The following is a 20,920-nucleotide window of genomic DNA, read 5'->3' as shown; positions in this document are numbered from 1 at the left end:
CCCTAGCTAGCACATCCCTATGGAATGTGGGGTGAAAAAGTTGTCCAGAAAGCTTTGCAAGTACCAGCAGCAGGTGATTTTCACTGAACTGTAAGCCATTGTGCCCAAGTAGCCATGGTGTTGCCTGAATACACCAGCTGCAGCCTGGAGAAGCCAAAGGGGTGAGTAGGAGAGCTCTATGCAGGAAATGTTTTTCAGTGTTTGCTGGAGGAAATTCTTCCTGGCATAATGCTCTAGATAGGAAAAATCAATGTGACCTCTAATCTCCTCCAGGATGACAAATCAAATAGTAGGGGTTTGCTCAGTGGATAATTTGCTGTTGAGCAGCAAGAAGTAATGACTTTAACACTGAAGTTTTCTTTATGGGGTTCAATTTAAGTGTTATCCTGCGTGCTTGCAGCTTAGACTGAGGACTCATGGAGAAAGTTGCCATATGGAAGGATAAACCAGAGTCTATGAAGAGTTTTAATGCTGAGACAGATCCTTATAAATGGCTTGTGCAGTTCAGATGGGAATGTAATATTTTCACCTGCAGATTGCAAGGTGTGAAATTATTTTTGGTGTGAGAAAACAATAAAGGAAATGGTTCTGGGGCTGTTATTTTGTTCAGTGTATAGCTTGGGAATGACAGACACATCCTCAGATTCTGGATTCTGAAAAAGGATTTAAAGATGTTGAATATCCCAAGTAATGATCAGGATAGGGCTTTGCTTGTGTGTTCCCTGTTCTCTAGCTTGAGTGGGAGTCCTTGAACCCAGCATTGGCAGTGCTTCTTCTTAAGGGTGTTGGCACAGACAGAGCCACCCAGCTGATGTTCAGACATCAGTGGTTGCCAGCATCCTGTGGAGATGCACTGATGGCAGCAGGGAGAGATTTTGGCAGTGTGGTAGCAGATCAGAGCTCAGCAACCTGCTGTGCCCAGGCACAGTTCAGTAGCATAGACAGATGGAAGCTGCCTCTCACCCCTCAGCTCGCCACACATTCCTGGGGAACCTGGTGCAGAATCATTCATGGGTGACCCAGTTCTGTCAGGTTAAGTGCAGAGCAGAGCAGCTGCCTTGCTGGTGGTGATGGGCCTGAGTCAAGGGAGAATTGTAATTTGTGGCTCTCAGTTCTGAAATGGGCACAAGCACCCACTGGCTTCTGTGCTGGAAGACATTGCACAAGTGTCTGGCAACATCTCCTGGTTCTTGCTGGGGAGCCTTTTGAGGGGAATATCATGTATGTGCATGTGCCCCAATACCAGAACCAGGGATGCTTAGTTAGAGGGTGTTACAGGGCAGTGTTGGAGGTGCAGATTGCCTTCAGCTGAGAGTGTTTGTTGTTGGAATATCACTGTCTCCTTTGGATGCATGGCAGGATGCATCTCTGTATGGTGTCTGTAGGAGGATTTGGGTCTCCATGTATCCTAGCTTTCCTTTCTTTTCTGTGAGATCCTTTAACAGTGTCTGAGACTGTTATCCCAACCCTTTGCATCTCTACCTGTCCTCTTGTATTCCTAATGGTTCTCTTGTCCTTCTGGCCCAGCTGGTGGAGTTGGAGGAGTTTGCAGCTGCTGTGAAGGAGAACGCAGAGGCCGTGGAGGAGCGGCAAGAGACTGACTCCATCCCCCTGGTCGATGACATCCGCTTCCACATCACCAGCAACGTGCAGACTTACAGTGCCATTGAGGAGGCCAACCAGAAACTTGAAGCTCTGGAAAACCTCCTGGCCAGTATAGGGCTCGAGTGCTGATGTGTGCACGCCCTGCCTGTTTGCAGCCTGCACAGCCCTCACTGCGCTGGCTCGGAGTGCGGAACGTCTGAGTCGGAATGTCCCACTTCCCATTCTTTGTCCTCCTTCCCATCCACCTTCAGGCGTGGTTGCTTTTTAATTTATTTGTGTCTGGACATTTGCATTTCTGGTTTGTGTTTGGTTTTACTTTGTTTTTTTTGTTTCTCCTTTCAGAAGTAGCTCCCAAAGCTCAGCCTAAGTCAGTAGCTGCTCCTTTGTACAATACACTGTGGAGAGGAGACTGTGAGCTATTGGGAATGGTGAAGGAGCTGTTCTGGGGACTTCCTGCTGCCTGGGGTTAGAGCCCATCCCATTATGTGGTTCAATACAACACACTTCTGAAACTGGCTTATGCCAGAAAATTTGTTGAATTACCAGCTGCAGAGGAAGAAAACTGGATTAAAGTCTTAATAAGTATATGGGAAAGGAGGTCAGCACTGTCACTGTCAGCATTATAAGACTGGCAGAACTGGGCAGAGCTTCCCTAAAGGGACAGAGAGGTACTTGGCTATGTGGAAGGCACTGTCTTCACCTGCTATTTTAGTACTTAGATGGAAAAAAACAACAACAAAAAAAGTGATTTCCAGGTCTTCCCTAGCTTTTCATCGCTTTGAAGTGCTCAGAATTTAAAAGCTTTGCTTTCTGAACAAGCATCTTTGGGAATACAGTAGAGACCAGAATCCTTCCATTCTTAGAAAGCAGTAGCTTTCAATGCACAAAAGAAGGAAGAGCAGCCCTTTATAAGAGGGAATGGAAACACTTTCTTCTTGGAAACAGCACTTTTCCCTTTATTTTTGTCCATTGTGATAGGGCAAGTCTGACTTGCTGGTGGGTCTGGGAAGAGGGGTCACTGGAAATCTTTTTCAGAAGGAAAGGGGCCTTTTGGGTCTCTCATGGGGCTGCTGTCCCACTCTATGACCTTCTGGCTTTGCTCAGCCTTGAGCCTTGTGGCTTCATTGTTCTCCAGGAAATTCACTGTCTGTACTAATGAATGTTTTTGAATCTGTATTTTGCAGTAGGTCATGTTATCTCATGTTGTCTGCCTGGATTCTTAATGAGGGTGATGATGGTGTTCCTTCTCCTTGGCACTAATCAGCAGGTGATAACCCTGCATAACGTTGCCTTGCCAAACAGGCTGCCCTTGGAGCTGTCTGTCTCTGGAATGGTGTGTGGGGAGGGTCTCCAGGGTGCAGGCTGGGTGTACTTTCCCATGCTGTGTTTTGGGGGGGAGAAGAAGCATTGAGTGAAGCACATGCACAGGCACTGGGCTGCTGTGACCACCTCATACAATCATTTTGGTCACTTCCTGAGGCAAGAGCTTGAATATACTGTGCCAGAGGTGCTTTTATTGTGTGATGTGGGAACTGGGCAAGGATCCCCTGCAGCTTCAGGGTGTTCTTTTCTGTAATGGTGGTGATGCCTCTCATGGCTGAGGAGTTAGGAGATCTGGGGTTTGGCAGGGACTTGCTTCAGGTGTGGATGTGTTGGGAGGATGGGTTTTTCTTTGCTAATCTTACCAGGTGAGAGACTAATACCCCACAGCAAGTGAGAGCTGCAGCCTCACTGCCTGTTCCTCTCCTGCACTGAAGCTGTTGGCTGGCAGTACATGGGCAGGCTCTGGGCACCCCCTGCACTGAGCAGGCTGCACTCAGCTGTGAGGAGGGACTCTGGGCAAAGTCTGGAAAGCAGACTTTGGCAAAATCATGTGTCAGGATTGAGTTGCACTTAACAGAAGCTGTGGGTAGAGCTGGGGTGGGGGGAGCAGGGATGAGGTTCATTGATATTATTGAACCCCAGATGCTTGTGCACTTTGTCATCTGGGTTTAAGTGGTGTGTCTTGCAGATCAAGTCTCTGGGGCAGAGGATGGTGGTGGCAGGGCGATCAAGCAGAGTGTGCTTCAATTCTGTTTGAAAACCCTTGTGAAGAAGTGCAAGGAGTTGTTGTGGTTTGTTTCCTGCAGTCATGTTAGGGTGAGGATGGAGGATGTGTCCCTCCACAGGAGTTTGTTGCTGCATGGAAGCAGGAAGCAGCAGGAGTGTACTTCTGTTTGGGACAGTGACATGGAGAGGAGCTGTGCATGTCTTGTGTGATTTGTGGAATGTATCTCCATGTCCACCTCTGAGCTCAGTGTGTCTTTGACAGGACCACCAAAGAGCCCAGCACAACATTGATGAAGAGATCCCCATGAACTCGGGGAGGGTGAAGGGCTATCAAGGAAGCTTTAATATGAAGTCCCACATATTTTGGAGAAAGAAGGGTGAAAGGAGAGCTGCTTGTTTTCTTACTGAGTGGAGTGTCAGGCTCATGAAAATCTGCTACAGAAACCAGCAGCTTAACTCAGTTCAGTTCCCTTATGTTTCTCCTCTGTATGTGCTGAAGATAACACTGAACATAAGCAGGATGTTTAGTTTATCATATCTCTTCTCCTCCTCCAGCAGAAATTCCGCTTCTGACATCTTAGCAGTTGGCTTTCCACAGCAGTGGTTGTGACAGCCCACGGTGCACAGAGCCACCAGAGAACAGGACGTGGCCTTTGCCTTCTGCCTGTACTGAGCGAGATGCAGGAGCAGGATTATCAAGGAATGTGCTAATGCCTTTCCCTGCAGATGCCTCATCTGCTAAAGCAAATGGACACTGGCAGTGGGCAAAGCAGGAGGAAGGCAGAGGGGGAGCAGCAGTGCTGGGAAGCATTTTCCATATGGCTGCTCTTGAATAATTCCATTCCTGCGTCCTTAAGTGTGGAGCAAGAGAGGCTGCAGTTGTATATGTGGGAGAAAAGGTCAGCGTGGCCTTTTGATCTGCCTCCCCAGCAGTGCAGGTCCACGTGGGCTTGCAGGCAAATGCCTCATCTGTCTGTGTGCACTTAGTGGTCACATCTGTGAGGCCTGTCAGATTGTCCAATTACTCGGGATCCTTTAACTCCCCCCCATCCCTTTTGGCAAAATAGGGCTATCCAAAAGCATGCATAAGCAGATGGTCAGCATGCAGGCAAGCTCTCTAATTAAGATGAGCCAGGACAAAACTTAGATTTGAATTCACTTTATTCTTGCTGCAAATAATTTTATCACAAAATAAAAATCTTCTGATTTTTCTTCTGTTGCCAGTGTCCTTTCTGTGTTTTGTTGACTCTGTCCTTTTTATTTACTACTACCCACTTGCTGAATCAAGAAGATTGTAAAATTTATTAGAGCGACATATTTAAGAAGAAATGTGTAAGCACGTGTGCAGCAATAAAATAGTTTATTTCACTATATCTGCTCTGGCTGTGGTCTCTTTGTTACTGACTGAACATCAGCATGGGTTCATTTTGAAAGGGCTCTGTGGGCTCCTTCATTTTCCCTTACCCAGGCCAAGGACTGGCTCTGCAGTCTGTGTCTCCCAAGCAGTGTGTACAGCCCTGATAGAACAGGTGAGTAAAGCACTAACTCGTTTTTCCTGTCTCCTTTCTCCCAGGATTATTCCCTTCCTTTAGCACACCACGGCACAGGCTTGGTCACTGCCGTGGTTGTTGTCAGGGAGGTGATGTTTGTCTCAGAAAATTGCTGTGGGCTGCTGCTAACAGGTAAGTTGTCTTTCCCTTTTTCTTGTCATCTAGTGCCCCCGTCATAGATGGCTGGCTGTTACATGCAAGGATGGAGATTTTTCAGCCTTTGTGTTTGACTACTCTGACTTGTTCAGCACTCCTGGAGCCTGCATTTTCTCCAAAACTCTGACTCCACTGAAGTGTGGGCACTTCATCCTCTCTGAGGACACAGGCGCCTGTTTTCTTGTCTGCTTGTTTTTCAGCCTTTGTGTTTGACTCTGACTTGTTCAGCGCTCCTGGAGTCGGAGCCTGCATTTTCTCCAAAACTCTGACTCCACTGAAGTGTGGGCACTCCATCCTCTCTGAGGACACAGGCACCTGTTTTCTTGTCTGCTTTCTTGTATGCCTGGCTAGCTACAATTTTTTGGGTGAAGGCAGTAGCTGAGCTGTCTGTTCAGCCCCTGTTGACTTCAGAGCATGACTGGCATTCAGGGAACGAGCATCCGTCTTGTCCCCGTTGCTCTGTGTAGGAACATGAAATTTTCAGAGAGGAGATACTAATAACATCTGAATGACTAATGCTGTTGAAGGGAGGGCTTGGAAAAGTTCAAGGCTTAATGTGGTTTTTGGGACTCAACAAACAGCGCATGCAGGATGCAGCATTGTGCTGTGAGAGTAAAGGATGAGCTGCTGCAGGAGGCTGGAGCTGTTCATGTTGTACAGTCATGGTCACAGTGGAGATGGCACTTCCCACGTTGCAGTTTGCAGTCAGTGTGCATTGACAGACTCGTCTGCTCAGGGTGACATTGTTCTCCTCTCTTGCTGTGGCCAGCCTGGCAAAACCCCCATCACAGCTTTGGGAGCTGGAATGTGTCTGTGCCCTGCTCCCAGGGATGAGCCATCCTGGCTTGAGCTGGCAATGGCAAACCATGGCTTGGTGTGGTTCTCTGCTCACAGGGTGGGTGTGCTGAGAAGCAGGTTTTTGTTTTACCTTCTAAGCTAAAACAGATTTGACAGAACAAATTTATTGAGAGGCCACACCAAACCATTTATTTTGAATAAAGATGCTGACTCTCCTGGGGTTGCTGCCTGCCTTGAGGAAGTGCTGAGGGAGAAGGACAGAACCCTTTTTTAGGCTGCAAATGGTTTCAAGGGTTTTAGGTTGGAAAGTGGAGGTGGTTTACTGGCAATACCCCAGGCAAGGGCTGCAGAGGGGCAGTTAATTAGGCAGCCACATTTGGGTGCAGCTGTGGACGTGCAGATCCTTAAGCCAAAGTCAAGCTTACATGAGATCAGCATCTGGGGCAAAGGGGACGAGCACACACATGCTGCCCTTTGCTTTTCCTGGTTGTGGTTAACTTTGTAAGCATCAGAGTGCAGGACAAGCTTTGAAGGGCATTTCAGCAGACTAAAGAAAACCTTGGAAGAGAATCAGTACCATGCAAACAACTAGCTCCAGTCCCAAGGGTCTGGCTGCCAGTTCCCAAAATAAGCTCTGAAAATGAGTGTGAGAGCTTTCCTCTCCCTCCTCCTGTTACCAGCAGAGCAAGCTCAAGGGGAAAGAGCAGGATTAGAAAGTGGGATTTGCTCACTCATGCCAGCAGCAGTCTGCCGGCTCTGTTTGCTGGTATGGCAGAGACAAGGCTGTTGCTTTGGCATGTTGGGTTAGGAAAAGGAGGTGAAGGAAGTGCTGTGGTGTGGCCAGATGCTTCTGTTCATGGGCTCAGGGAAGGATTGGTCCAAAATAACTTGTAGCTTTCCCATGGAGGAAACCAAGCTGGTCTGTGTTGCACTGTGATATCGTTAAAACTCCAGTAAGGAAAAATGCCTCCCTCTTTATTCTTTCATAACAACTTTGTCAGCCAGGGTCATCCCAGCACTCTTTGTACAAGGCTGTGACAGTGATGAACTGTGTGAGACAGGCTGTGCAGAGACCTGCTCTGAGGGGAGGAGAGCTGGTGTGTTAGTTACCACTCCTTGGGATGTCCTTTAGGAGATGCAGGCTGATCTTTCATATCAAGGCCGAGTTGACATTGTATCTCTCCTGTCTGCTCAGAAGGTTTTATTCTAACACATTCTTGGCATAGCATAGCAGAACTACCAATATTTCTATTAATTTTCTTAAGCTTGCTTCTGTAACAGGAGGCAGGAATCTGTTCTCCAGAGCTCCTTCCATCCCCTTTCTCCATGGTTCTCATGGTTCTAAGACTAAAAATTATCCAGGAGTTTCAAAAGAAGTTTGCTGGTGGAAAGTTCAATCTCCTTCCTGTTTCAAAAAGCTCTTCTTGAGAAGCTGAAAATGCTTCAGCATTGTTTTCTGCTGTGCTGCTTCTCTGGTCTGAGTGCCAGTCAGGCACAGCCTCTCCAAAGCTGTTCAGGGTGCTGGCTCTGCCCGTGCTGCCCCTGGGGTGACTGCTCCTTCTCTTGCTGGGGCAGGGGAGATGGTATTTATTCTTTCCTGATTTTGTGACCTTTCCCAATCAGGCGTGCATGTAAACATCAGCCTTCCCAGTCTGAAAGCACAGCAGGGGTCAGTCCTTGCTCTGCTGCCCACGGTGCTGTGGTGCAGCAGTGAGGGCACATCATCACCGGGCATCCAGGACTCTCCAGTCACTCGAGTGCCTCAGGGCTGGGTTTGGCACAGAGCAGCCTCAGCACGGGAGGAGAGGACTCGGTGTTAAAAGTGCAGGGGTGAACCCTGGGAGCTTTTGATGTGACAAACACCAGGGCTGCCCTGTGCAGCCCACAGGGAGAGTGGCTCACTGCTGTCATTTCAGCATGAGGCTGACCCTGCAGTCCAGCCTGAGGGAAAAGCTGATTTTTTTTTTATTTTCCTCTGCATGGAGAACCTGAGTTGTTTATTTGCTAAAAAAAAATCTGCTCCAGGGCTCACTGTGTCAGCCTGCAGAGAGCTTTGCTGGTGTTGCCATTGCATGGGGATTTTTCTTAATGTAAATGAAGACAAGATGCTGACACAAAGGCTGCTGACCTTGGGAGGTCTGGAAAGCCCAGCTTTTCCTGGGGCTCTGTCTCATGCTAGGGTTTACTGTCCTGTGGCAGTTTGCTTGCCTTTGGTCATGAACCTTACTAAGATACCACTTGTCCTTTGCCCTGAGCTGCCATTCCTTCCCCTCTGCCCTTCTTGTCTCTGTGTGTTTTCTTACAAGAGAAGTGTTTTCCATGCTTGACATCTTGCCCTCCCATCAGCTCCCCCCCAGGCCAAGTAGCTTTCTTTGCCAAGTTTCCTTTGGATAGCACATATCATGCAATCTATGCAAACTCTTAATTGATCTCTTAGGAATTGTTTTTCATCTAAATTCCTGGAATGTTTCCATCCTCTGAAGAGATTCCTCCAGAGAGAAGGGAAATGAATCCTGTGTCACTCCCTTCCGAGGAGCGGTGGCCGTGGAAGCCTGGTTGTTTGGCTTGTGCCTGTTGGGAGATGTGGGTTCTGCAGTGTTTGCTCAGTTGTGGCAGTTTTGCTGAACAAGGCAGCTCTTTGGAGAGCACAGGAAGGTGAGTGGCAGCTCCACACCAGCAGCTTCCCCATCACAGGGAGAGAGAGCATCCCAGATGGATAAGCTGGGAGAGCATGACCCTGATTCTGTGTGTGCAAAGGAGACTTGTGCTCATATGTGGAGAGGAGCTCTCTACATATCACTGATCAACACCTGCACCCCCAAGGGGTGAGGGCAGGAGTGGTGCTGGCAGGTGCTCAGGCTGCAGCATGTGTGTGGCACCCGTGGCCTCTGGTGGTGTGGTGGCACCTGCACAACCCTTCAGCTCCATCTCCCTTTTCCTGTGATGAAATTCTGCCTGAAGCCAGGTAGGGTGGAGAGGTGTGAGTCCCTGCTCAGCCCCAGCAGCAGCTCTGCAGTGGGCTGCAGCCCCACTTCTCCCTCCTCTGATGCTTAACCTGCAGCAAATGCAAGTGAAACACTGTGGGTTATGTGCTGAGCAGATCTGAATTGAAATTCTTCACCACTCCCTGGAGCTGCAGCCTCTGCCTGCTCTCAGTGCCTGAGCCTGGCCTGGGTGGTGCCAAAGTCTGACAGAGGCATGGCCCCTGCTGCACTGTGACTGAGTATGGCATCTCTTATGTCCCAGTGGTGATGCAGGCTGTCTGTCCCTGCCAGGGGGCTGGAAAGGGCTCCTGAGGAGCTCTCCCCCTCACCCCGGCACAGCTCTGGCTCCTGCTTTACCATTCCTTGGCTGATCCCCAGCTGGTGGCTGCCCCCAGAGCCAGCCTTGGATAACACCAGACTGAGCACAGCCTGAGGGAAGAGAAAAAGGCAAAAGCTTCCTGCAGACTCTCAGGATCAGAGTAGAAACACAGGCTAAAAACAGGAAGGCCACCTGTGGCTGTGACAGCTCGCCAGCCATCAGGTGGTGACACTGGGAGAAGTGCACTTCCAAAAGGGCTCCTGTGTGCTGCTGCTGCTGCCTTGTGAAGGACTGTCCCCTCCTCCTGTGCTCAGTCCCCGCCCCAGCACCACGGTGTGCACCCTCCAGTGACCCTCAAAACTGTGTTGAGCTTAACAAACCACCAAAATATCAGAAGAAAGAGCTGTGGACTTGCCAGAATTAAAGCAAATGTTGTTACTAATGATATTCCTTACTAGCATGGTGTGCCTGCTGGCTTGGTGAAAAGCCCCAGCTCTGTTGTCTGTGTTGATCAAAGCCTTTGGCCAGAGCTCCTGACCTGGTGAGCTGGAGTGTGATCAGACACAGGGCCTGCACAGGGCTGCAGAAGGAAAACACTGATCTCTGGATTTAGTGACTTGAGGCATAAGGAAGATGAAATGAGTTGATGAAGGTTGCAGGTTGGGTCTGGTGCTGCTAATGGCTCTGGCCAGAGGGCTGACATGAGACAGGACTGCAGACTGCCCTGTCTGTCCCCTGCTGCAGCAGTTGTCACGGGGTTTGGAGTGTGAGTGGCTTGTCCTGAAATGTGCATGGAGAGGAGAGCAGGAGAGCACCTTGAGGCTGCTCTTTGGCCCAGCCCCACTGTCTGGGCAGGGGGGACAGTTGTGCAGTGTGGGGCACTCTGACAGCACCAGCCCTAGCTCTGGATGGACCAGGAGCTCTCACAGCATTTGGGCACTGCCTGGGAGCTGAGAGCATCAAAGCCACTCCCCAGCTTGATCTGCGGTCACAGCTGGGGTCACAATGTAGGATTTAATCAGCAGGTACTCCTGGCCACAGTGCAGATGCTTCCTGTTGGAAGTGGGTTTAGTTCAGGACCAACATCACATTTTAATGGGCTTCTAAAATCATGGGAACCAGGTGTTGAAGCAGGCTGTTTGCCTGATATTGCCTGTCCTCCAACAGCAATTGTTGTTCAGTCTGGGCTGTGGGAAGCACTTTGGAATGGTCACCAATGAAGCTCTCAGACACACTCTGTTCAGAAAACATAACTTTATTATTAGTTGCAATATACATTATATTCCTTTAAGAATCCTAAACTTGTATATGGTTTTTCCACTGAAAATACATGTGTATGTATATATGTTTTTATATATATATATATATATATATATATAATGTATTTTATTGAACTGGAACACAACAGAACAAGAGAGACAACCTCAGGAATTACTTGTAAAAGGAAACGTGATCCCAACGGGTTTGTGCTGGCAGTGTGCTAAGGTGAGTGGTATAAAAAGGACAGGCTAAATAGAAAACAGGAGGGGTTAGGCAGTGGGAAATGGCCTCTCAGTGCTACAGGTGGTGATATATACAGTAGTTACACGTTGCTATTGCTCAGTCACGAGTGCCACCTGTTCTCCAAGGCAGACCAGACTCTCGTGCAGCTCTGCACAGCAACATTGTAAGGCTGGCTGTGCTCCCTGCAAGTGGTACCTGCCAGCTGGAAATAGAGTGTAATTACATTTCCCTCAGCAGCTGCTCTGCTCATTGCTAATCTGGTCAGCCAAGGAAGAATTCCTCCGGGGCTTGGTGAAACCTAACTAGGTCAGTGTAAAGGAGCTTACAGGCAGGGGAAGGGATCAGCAGCAGCAGAGAGAGCTGAAATGTGCAGATCGGTGCAGTCTCACCTGGCCCAGGCTCATTTGTTCCTGGCTCCTTCCCCCTGCTCTCGTTCCCCACCTGCCAAGGAGCTGTGGCCCCTCTGCTCAGCAGCCAGCCCAGGGGTCTGTGGGGTCAGCACAGGCGGTGCCCAGCTTCTTTTGGATAGCTTTCCCTGTGTTAATTGCCTCAGAAGGTAACTCTTCAGAAAACTGGCTGAGGGTGGCAATACCTGCTGCTGTGCCATGGCTTTGGGGTCATTTGGCTTTTTTTTTCTTGCTGATCTTTGCAGGTTTTGTTTGTAAACCTTTTTTTCAAACAGCCTCCCCAGGCTGTGTGCCACTGCTGAGTTTAGCTATAGACTGAAAGACAAGTCTTCCCCAGATCAATGTAATTTGTTTCCCTTTATTTCTGTTCAGCTGCAGATGTTTCTTGAGTGAAAGGACACATTTTAGCAAAGGCACTGACAATGGAAGTTCCTCTGCCTGAAGCCAGGTTGGAGGGAGCGGACAGGCTCTGACCTTTCTGCTGAAGGGTCACTTCCCTCTCCACTCCTACAAAGTGCTTGTCACTTTGGAAGGGATGTAAAAATTGTGGGCATTGATTTACTCCTCCTGACTTCCTCAAGAAAAGTGCTTTCAAAAATCCTATCCTTAAATCATCATCTTGCTACCACCCCCGCAATGTCTGTCACCTCTGGATCACACCCACTTGTTTCCCCTTCCAGCTGAAGAAGCAGGTGAGATTTATCACTGCTGTAGTGTTTCACTTCTTGCTGTCTTTCTCTAGCAGCATCTGGCCAGGAGGGATCTTGCTCAGGCAACAGAAGTTGCCTCAAGGCAGGCTGCTGGAAGATGGAGAGCAGGTCACCTGCTCATTGCTCTTTCCCAGAGTAAGTGTCACCAGAGGTTTCACAGGGGCTGCTGAGAACAGCCAATTGCACTGGAACAATATTTCAATTAAAAGCTAACGTTGCTGGGAGAACTACAGGTCCTTCCTCTCTTTAGAGGCAAGAAAATACAAATGCCAAAGTGCCTGGATCAACCTGTATAAAAGAGCTTCCCTGACTTGGGCCCCTTAGGGCAACTACAAGGATACAACCTGCATCCACATATCTGTCATCCATCCATGCTGCTGGGACTGAATGGGACTGAGCCCTGATTCTGACTGTTATTGCACAGAGGTCCCTTTCCTGAACCTTGCTAGAACTGCTTCCAAAGGGAGGAGAGGTGGGTGACCCCCTGACTGTCAAAGGAAGGGATCCAGCCCTGGGGACAGCAGCTCAAGGCACAGTGGTTGGTGCTTCTTGCTGCTGCCAGGGAAGGCAGTAAGGGCTGGTTTGTCACTGGGGGAGATGCCCCACTCTCATAGTGCAACATTTGCATTCTCTTCTACAAAATCAGAGGGAGAGGTGCAGGTTAAACCCCTTCCCTTTGGATAGTGCCAAGAAGCATCACGCTGGAAGAATCAGCCCGCACAGCTGCTCTGTCATCACTGTGCAGCTTTTACTGTGCCAGTACAATGCCTCTGCTCTCATCCAGGGTCTAAACTCTTTCCTCTCACCCTGCTGCTAGCAGAGACTCAGGCAGCTCAAGAATTTGGCTTAGCTGCACCACAGGCCCTGTCCACAGGCTCCTCCAGGGCAGCTTGCACAGCAGGGTCTGTGGATGCCCTGGTACAGCAAGGTGGAGCTTGGATGGATGATCACCCTCCACACTCTGCCTTCAGCTCCCCACATGTCCTGAGGGCTGAGCTCAGCCCCTCAGTGCTCTACCCCAGAGCTGATTAGGAGGAGCTGGGATGGGCTTGGACAGGATCTCTGCTCGTGCTGTGGGTCTCCTGCCAAACCAGTGGACCATGAGGACACCCACTGCTACTCCCCACCCAGCAGATGCTCTGCACTTCCCTCTAGCATTATTTTCAGGACATTTTCCAACTGATGAAGGAAAACAACAGATTATGACTGTAAAGTTATGGTGAAAGGACCAGATCCTGGTAGGACAACAATGTTCCTTGCCAAGAAGGAATGATTAACTCCTTCTTTACTCTCCTCCCATTTCTTTCCCAGCTTCCAGCCACCTCTATATCATATATTATATTACTATATTCTCTTATAACTTTGACTTTGCTTTTTCAGTTTCAGTAGCACAAGTGATTAATTCCAAAAGGAAAAAAAAGGAGAGTTAAAAAAACAAAAAAAGGAAGAGAGGAAGGAAAAACCCCAGTCCCTAGGGATATTTACAGAATAGTTCACCTTGCAGATGAGATGGGCGTTTGACATGGGGAAAAGCAGGGGAATTGAATGTGCTAAGTGGGTTGGATTCCACATTCCTGCTCTTCCCTCTGGGATCCTGCTTGGATGATGAAAATCAAAGCACTGTTCAACATGCTTTCCCCGAGTGCAATTTGCAGAGGATGTGCAGGGTGGTGGGGGAGGCATCTCTATCCCCTGGCCTGGTCTGCTTAAAAAGGTAGTATCCAAAGGGGTCTGATCTTGAAAATCAGCCTTTCACCTTCAGGGAGCTGTCAACTCCATCTTTAGCCTCTCCTCATCACCCAGCACCTTCGTTAGTGCTCTCCTCTCAAGGACCAGGGTTTTTAAGGTGCTGGATGGTGGGAACAAGGGACGCACCTGGCATCAAAACCATTAAGTGGAAGATACTGATTTCTTTGACATACCAATAATTATTGCAGTATAAACACACCCCAGTCACCACAGCAAAGCAGAGAAGGGGAAGCCGTGGAGAAAGTTTGGTGGGTGAGGGGCATCCCCAGCTATCAACTCTTCTCCAGGTTAGGGCAGTGGCCATTTGCATCAGCAAACAATGCCCCACCCTGTGCCTCTCCCCCCACCCTCCCTTAAGCTGTGTGTGATAAAATATTCCAAGAATCCCTCTATGTTAGATCTTTTCCCAAGAGATTTCTAGTAAGAAAAACCTAGAAAACCCCAGTAAGAGCTGCAAATGCAATTGCTCTTAAGTATGGCTGGTTTCCCCAGCTGCTGAGACCTTCTGGCCAATCCACGTCAGTATTTCTGTGAAGACAGAGGTAGAGACCTCAGGCAGCTCTTTGTGGAGGGCATGATAGGCTTCCTCATACACCTGTAACCAGGGAGAAGTAGAGATTAGCACAGAAAAAATAAATCTGCATGAACAAAACAGCCTTCAGTCCCCTCTCATCAACACCCACAGGTCCAACACCTCCTGCCCACAGCTTGTCAGGTTTTTTCCAAGATGTAGCAGGTTATGAAATCAAGGAGATGCCACTGGTGGTGCTGGCCCTCAACAAGCAGGAAGGTGTCGGCATTGCTGCCTGATATCTGTAGGTACCAGAGCACCCTGCTGCCCTTTAGGAACATAATGCATCTCCCAGCCCCATTCCACTAAGGAGGAGGAAATACTTATCACGCCCTTGGAATGTAAAGGACAATGGGGGATGTTCCCATCATGCCTTGTGCAATTTTACTCCTTTTATGCTCAGACTATCCAGTTATTTTTCCGATGACAAAAGCTTTCCCTTGGTCTCCCTCCCTTTTCTTTCAGGTTTATTCATGTGCTAACAATTGGTTAATCAGCTGTGGTTCTCTTGAAATGAGCAGATGTGAAGTGGCTTTTGTTGTCCAGCATTTTGGAAAGACCTTCCCGCACCTTTACACGCTGGAACATGAGGTAAGGCTGGTGCTCACACAGTTGGCATTGTTCAGAAGAGTTTTTTGGGTCAATGCTTTACCTGCTTATGAGACTTCTCTACTTCTATACCAAGCTGCTTCATGTCCAAGACACCCTCTAGGCATGCAGCCAGCATCCCCTGCCCCCAGCCTGGCTGTAGCTGGTGAAAGGCCACCACACTGAGCCCAGGGAGGGCTGAGCTTGGGCTGCCTCCTGGTGAAAGGGGCTGTCACCTGCCCAGCCTCACCCACCCACCAGCTCTGTTTGCCTCCAGCTCTCTGGGGGTCAGCAGGCTCCCACCCCTCACGGTCACTCATGCTCAGGCCAACACTGACAGCTTAATCTCCTAACAATGACAAAGCAGGATGACCTTGAGCGTTTTGTCCTGGCTCTGCACCGTGTCCATCAGCAGGTAAGAGCCCCTGATGTCGCAGAGCTTGTCGGAAGAGCCGTGTAGCACCAGGATGGGCAGAGTCAGCTTGGGCAGGGCTCGCTCAATTCTGGCAATGGCGTTCATCAGCTGGATGACAAAGGAGACCTTCATGCCACCGTGGTAGACCAAGGGATCAGATGTGTACGACTCCATCTGGCAGGGAGAAGGAGGTGATTTAAGATTAGCAACATTTCATGCATAAGAGGAAAAGCAGATCAGCCTGGCAGTGAAGATTCTTCCCTTGGCTTGCACAGCCATTCCCTACTCTCTCAGGACATCCGGCCATCAGAGTCAAGGCTGAGGTACTGTGGTTTACCAGCACTGCTCCACAGCCTGATATGCTCTTTGCTGCATGTTTCTCTCTTAAACCATTAGAAAATATTCAAGCCAGAGCTCTTTGACAGAAGCTCCTGCAAGGAAACAACCAGTGTTGGACAAAGACTATTCCCAGAGGGGCTCCTGCCTGCATTTTTCTCCTCTGCTGTGCCCTTCTGTCATTCCAATGTGATATCTCTTCTACAGAGAGTTCTTCAGACTGTGTTATTTGAAAGCTGACATTCTCCAGGCCAATATCCTCTCTGCTGAGGAGTCAAATGTTCTCTTTCCCTGTCTGGGGGTGGTGACCTACACCTCCAGACAACTGACAGAGGTGACTGCAAAGCCAAGGGCTCATCTCTGGCTGCAAAGCGTGACAGACAAGGCAGCAAATGATGGTATTAGGTGGTAGGCAAAAAAAGTAGTCAACAACTTGCTCAGCCAGATTGTGAGGGGATAAAAATGCTCAAGAGCTGGTACAGAAAGTTGCTAGGAAGGAGTAGTTACTGCAGCAGGCAAATCTACAGTAAATATTTGTATACTGTATGTGGAGACGGCCCACACAGACCCCACTATCGCAATATTTGCCAGAAAGCTTTGATTATGGGCTGGTCTCTGGCACAGCCTCCACTTTCTCCAACCCTGGCAGATGTTTATAGAAATGATGGTTATTTATAGGTTAGCTGAAAACAGTCTCCTCCTCTCCTCACAGGCAGTGGGCTCTGTTCAAATTCTACCTTGAAGGCATTAACTTGAGGTCCTTTTGCTTCTGCCCGTGCCTTTCCTGAGGAGACCATGGGTGGGAGGTGACCCAACAGCCACCCAAGGACATGCAGCCATGTGTAGGTGTAGCACAGGCAGGCACTGTAGGACAGAAAGGTTTTGTGGTAGATTCTGTCTTCAATTCCCTGTGAGATGAAATTCTCAGGGTGGCAGAACGTGGTAGGGCTTTCCCACCTAGATGCATTCACTTGCCAGAGAGTTTGAAGCCAGTTTCTCCTGTTGTCATCTCAAATGTGTTGGAACACAAAGCACTGGAAATGGAGGTGGCAGTGAGGCACCCTGGTGCTCACAAGTCTTTCCCCACCACTTTCTTACTTCCAGTCCCCACAATCTCCCACTGCTTGAATTCATGGTTCCTATCCCTACATGGAGCAAGAGAAAGATGTGGTGGGAAATTTGGGACTATTAGTGGCTGACACCATTCAGACCCAGCCCACAGTACTGAGGATGGCCCAGGAAGGGACAGCTGTACAGCCACCCCACTTTGTGTTGCACTGAAAAATTCAAGTTGTCATAGAACTCACTTAGGGATCCTTGGAAGTGGTGGATGTTTCTAGGATTTGATTAAGGCTATTGTTGTATTTTGGTCTCTGTGCAAGATTATGTCTGCTCTGAAGTGAGGGGTAATTTTTGGCAGGGAGACAAAGACAATCATCACAGCTCATCTTATTAGGATATTACACATGGTATCTCCCTTTCAAAGAAGTATGTGCTTGCTGAGGGTCTGGAAAACTGCAGGCAACTGCAAAGATGAGACTGTGGTTAAGACATTGAGATATGGTAAACATCCTCTGCTCCTGCTAATGGCCCTGGGAAGCAGAGACTGAACAGCTCACAGTCCTTTGGCTCCACATGGACCATCCCAGGGCCCAACCAGCTTGTTGGTGTAGAAACCTCCACCTGCATCTTTCATCCCCTGCACTGTTCAGCTGTACCTTCCCTGCTATCCAAAGTCTTTCAAACAGGGCAAGAAGCTGCCTGTGTTTAGAAGAAATTGTTCCCTTGTGAATGTGCTCATGGAAGAAGCTCAGCTTGGACTTTCAGAACACCAAGCACCTGATGGGGTGCAGCTCACTCTTGTGTTGTCAACTGGGTCTACCCTGGTGTGCTCAGCCAAGCATGGTGACTTCCATCAGCTTTTTGAGCAAAACCTGTGTTGCACTGTCTACTTAGAAACTGGATTCAGCCTAATCTGGACCTATGTCAAGGTGCTGTGCTAAAGCAACAGAGTTTTGAGGTGGGTGGGTTTTATTATTTTTTCATTTGGTGGGTTTGGTTGTTTTTATAATTGAATGTAATAAATAAGAGATTTTGCAGTGGGGATTCAGAGGGATGGGTGGATGGATTGACAGAAGGTCCCTTCCCATGGAGTAAAACAGTGTTGATGAATTCATGTGAGCTGGCCCCCTCCCCAGCCCCATAAATGCTACAAGAATGACCTGGAGGGTTTCATTCTTTCTCTTGTTGTCTGAAAGAATGGGGATTTTTTAGCTACTGAGCAGCCAACAAATATTTTTGTGTAGATGACAGCAAGAGAAAATTTAAAGGCCAAATCCAGTCCCAGCTCAAAATAATCAGGAGTGCAGGGGCAGTATCCTGTTCATAGTCAGTGAAGGGAATCCTTGTCAGAGTTAATGCTCAGTGCATGGGGTGAGTGCCAAGCAGCAGCTCCCTGGGGAAGGAGGAAAGACAGGGAATGAGCTTCATATTTTGCAGGCTACAATCTGCAAACCCTGCAAACCCTGCAAGCCCAAAACTGTTGCTGCACCAAGCTCTGAGATAGGGGGGCAAGAACAGAAGGTGATCCCAGGAGAGCCTGTGACTGCTTCCAGACCCTCTCAGGCAAAGGCTCTCCAGGGTCTCTCACAACAGCTGTTTTCATCTTTATGTAATTCCAGTACAGAAGCAACCATCAGGCTTCTGCATTGCATTGACCTGCTTAGAGCTCTGCATCTCCTCTTGCAGCCTCATCCTGTGTGGACTTGGCAGGAACAAGGCTTAAGTCAGGGGGACCATTCCACCAAGTCAACAGCAGCTAACAAAGATTACTGGGGTAAAGGGGTTCCTGTCACTGTGATGTCATTCCTCTTTGGAATTACAGGACTGGTTTCTAAGGTTGCTTCTTACTCTCTTTTTTCTCTCTTGTGTTTGGTACAGCAAACATCAAACAAACATCTCTGTATCATTCCATATTTCAGTCCCCATAGCCTGAAGACAGCTTTCTGGGAACACAAACTCATTAGGAAATTCTTGGATGTTGTCCCAAAAATATTTCTAGTGAATAGAAAGCTGGTCTGGCAGGAGAGTATGTGTAACATAAATAATGGATGTTTCCAGCACATTGTGTGCTTTAAATCTGAGGGTCTTGAATGCAAAAGGAGGGTGGAGTGTGCTTAGAGGCAGGCAGAGGACCAAAATGCTGTCTTGTCTTCAGTGTGTGCCTGGACCCTCAAGTCCTGGTGTTTGAAGGCGGTCAGGAAAGTGCTTTCTATCACTACCCACAGCTGCTGTGTCAGCTGTGTGCTCACGTGAAGGTGAGAAACCAGCACAGCTCACAGGGTGTCTCGTTTGGAAGACATCTCCATTATGGGCAGGCTCTAATGAAGCAGACCTACACCTTTATCCACTGCAAAGGCTCTCCCTTGCTCCATGGAAAGGGCAGAGCAAAACAATGCTCCAAGGAAGCTTTAGAGACTTGAAGCATCACAGAACAGATGAAGCAGCAGCAAATACGTGGTTAGAAAGACAACACAATAGCAATTATTATAAAGTATGTCCAGTGGTTGCTGTGGTGATTCCTAACATTACCAGAACACAGAAGTGCTCAGTCAATACTGTGTGCCAATTTCAGGAGCTCTCTGACACTTTCCTAAATGTATTATTATTCAGGATGTCCCTACATCGTCTCTTTTCTCCTACAAAGCTATCGAGTGCAACAGTTGCATCTTCCAGCAGAGGATCCAGCTCTTGGAGGTGTATTTTAAACGTCTTTAAGTGTTTAAATTTAAAACATTCTTCAAATGCAGCTGCAGCAAAGGTCAGGTGTCACATAAGAAATCAGTGCAGAAGCAGGTAAAGACCCACACGTCCCAGACATGCTCACTCTTCAGGTAGGGAATAAAGCTCTCCAATTCCTCTCCTTCTCCAGAGCACTGATTGCTTTTATCCTCTAAACACAAATATAGATGTGAAAACTTTCCTCTGTGTCATTTTAGTGAATTGATTGTCTCATTTAAACCTTTTCTCTGAATTATATGCATCGAGTTATGGCAGCTGAATGCAATTAAGAACAGGTTTCTATAGCTAGACTGGAGTCAGCCTTCTTCCCAGGCAGGGATTTTGTGCAGCCTCAGATGGTACTTTGGAGCATATGTCACACGGTGCATCAGCGGATGCACATGATCTCACTCCACACTAGTCCTGTCTTCTTTTCCTCATCTCCTCGGATCTTTCCACCTCCAACACAGTGAAATCTTATGCTCTATTCAAGGATAAGTGAACTGAAAGTCATTGGAACAAAAACCCTTCTGGCAGTGCCAAGAAACAACCCTGAGCCCTGAGGCTATTCTGGGAAACTCTTTCTTTCCAGTTTTCTGAATAGGTGAGCCAAAGATGTGGGATATGCCGAGGCCAAATGCACTGCACCCACACAGGTGTTGGCTGTCTTTGCCCCTGATCCTTTCAGCTTCAATTCTAATGCTGGTTGAGCTGCCTCCCCAGAGAAAATAAATTTATTAATTCCTAGTTAAGGTATGAACCATTGCATGAACTGCAGGGAAAATTACAGCATCTGTCAGTGAGATGTGAGCATGGGAGCACAGGAACAAGTGACCACTTTGCACCAGAAAGGCTCTTGAGACACCCCTGAGTGCCATCATTCAAGAAAAAATTGTGCTTTCTGAAACACACCAAGTTCTGGGTCTAACCTGAGCACATTCATTCACTTATGGTTTCTGACAATCTCCTTTCACTCCTCCCACAGTGGTGAGAAGGAAAAACCCTCGTTGGGTGGTGTTGCAGCAGTGCAACTACACCTGTTTGTGCAGTGATGGCACAGACAGGCTGGCACAGTTATTACCAGGAGTGAGTGGGAGGGGGAGACCAGTCCCAGGCTATTGTGGCACTGTAAAAACTCAACCCCAGGACAGTTCCATGCACATTCACAGTGATGAAGCTGGAGCTGTGTTGTTACAACAGCTGCTTCAATTGCAGCTCCTTCAAGTATTATTCTTGGTTGCAGCATGGATATATCATTTATTTGGAAAGGCTGTAGCAGAGTCAGAGTGTGATCCGGGAGACCTTGGCACAAGTTCTTTGGTTCAAGCCTGCTCTTGTCCTCTGCTTGAATGCATCTGGCACAATGTGATCCTGGTTTGGAAACAGGAAAACAAATCCCC

General features: G+C 48.3%; 2 protein-coding genes across 6 annotated transcripts in view; one reads left to right on the top strand and one right to left on the bottom strand.

Moving 5' to 3' along the window:
- ABTB1 (ankyrin repeat and BTB domain containing 1) overlaps positions 1-5,027 on the top strand; it is a 30,001-nt gene extending 24,974 nt beyond the window's left edge. For 3 of the 4 annotated variants that reach the window (XM_039734022.1, XM_039734023.1, XM_039734024.1), the window contains exon 12: positions 1,528-5,027. In XM_039734022.1, coding sequence (XP_039589956.1) covers positions 1,528-1,734 — 207 coding nt within the window. In that variant the 3' untranslated portion in view covers positions 1,735-5,027. The remainder of the gene's footprint in view (positions 1-1,527) is intronic. The other variant, XM_039734025.1, reaches the window with a different exon arrangement.
- A 5,673-nt stretch (positions 5,028-10,700) lies between these two features.
- Positions 10,701-20,920, bottom strand: part of MGLL (monoglyceride lipase) — a 62,399-nt gene continuing 52,179 nt past the window's right edge. For both annotated transcript variants that reach the window (XM_039695326.1, XM_039695325.1), the window contains exons 7-8: positions 15,363-15,578; positions 10,701-14,425 (exon numbers count right to left, since the gene is read on the bottom strand). In XM_039695326.1, the coding sequence (XP_039551260.1) occupies positions 14,300-14,425; positions 15,363-15,578 (342 nt within the window). In that variant the 3' untranslated portion in view covers positions 10,701-14,299. The remainder of the gene's footprint in view (positions 14,426-15,362; positions 15,579-20,920) is intronic.

The sequence above is a fragment of the Passer montanus genome, unplaced genomic scaffold (assembly GCF_014805655.1).
Source record: "Passer montanus isolate IOZ18808 unplaced genomic scaffold, ASM1480565v1 scaffold9, whole genome shotgun sequence".
Classification (NCBI taxonomy): domain Eukaryota; kingdom Metazoa; phylum Chordata; class Aves; order Passeriformes; family Passeridae; genus Passer; species Passer montanus.
This window is presented reverse-complemented; position numbering and strand designations above follow the sequence as displayed.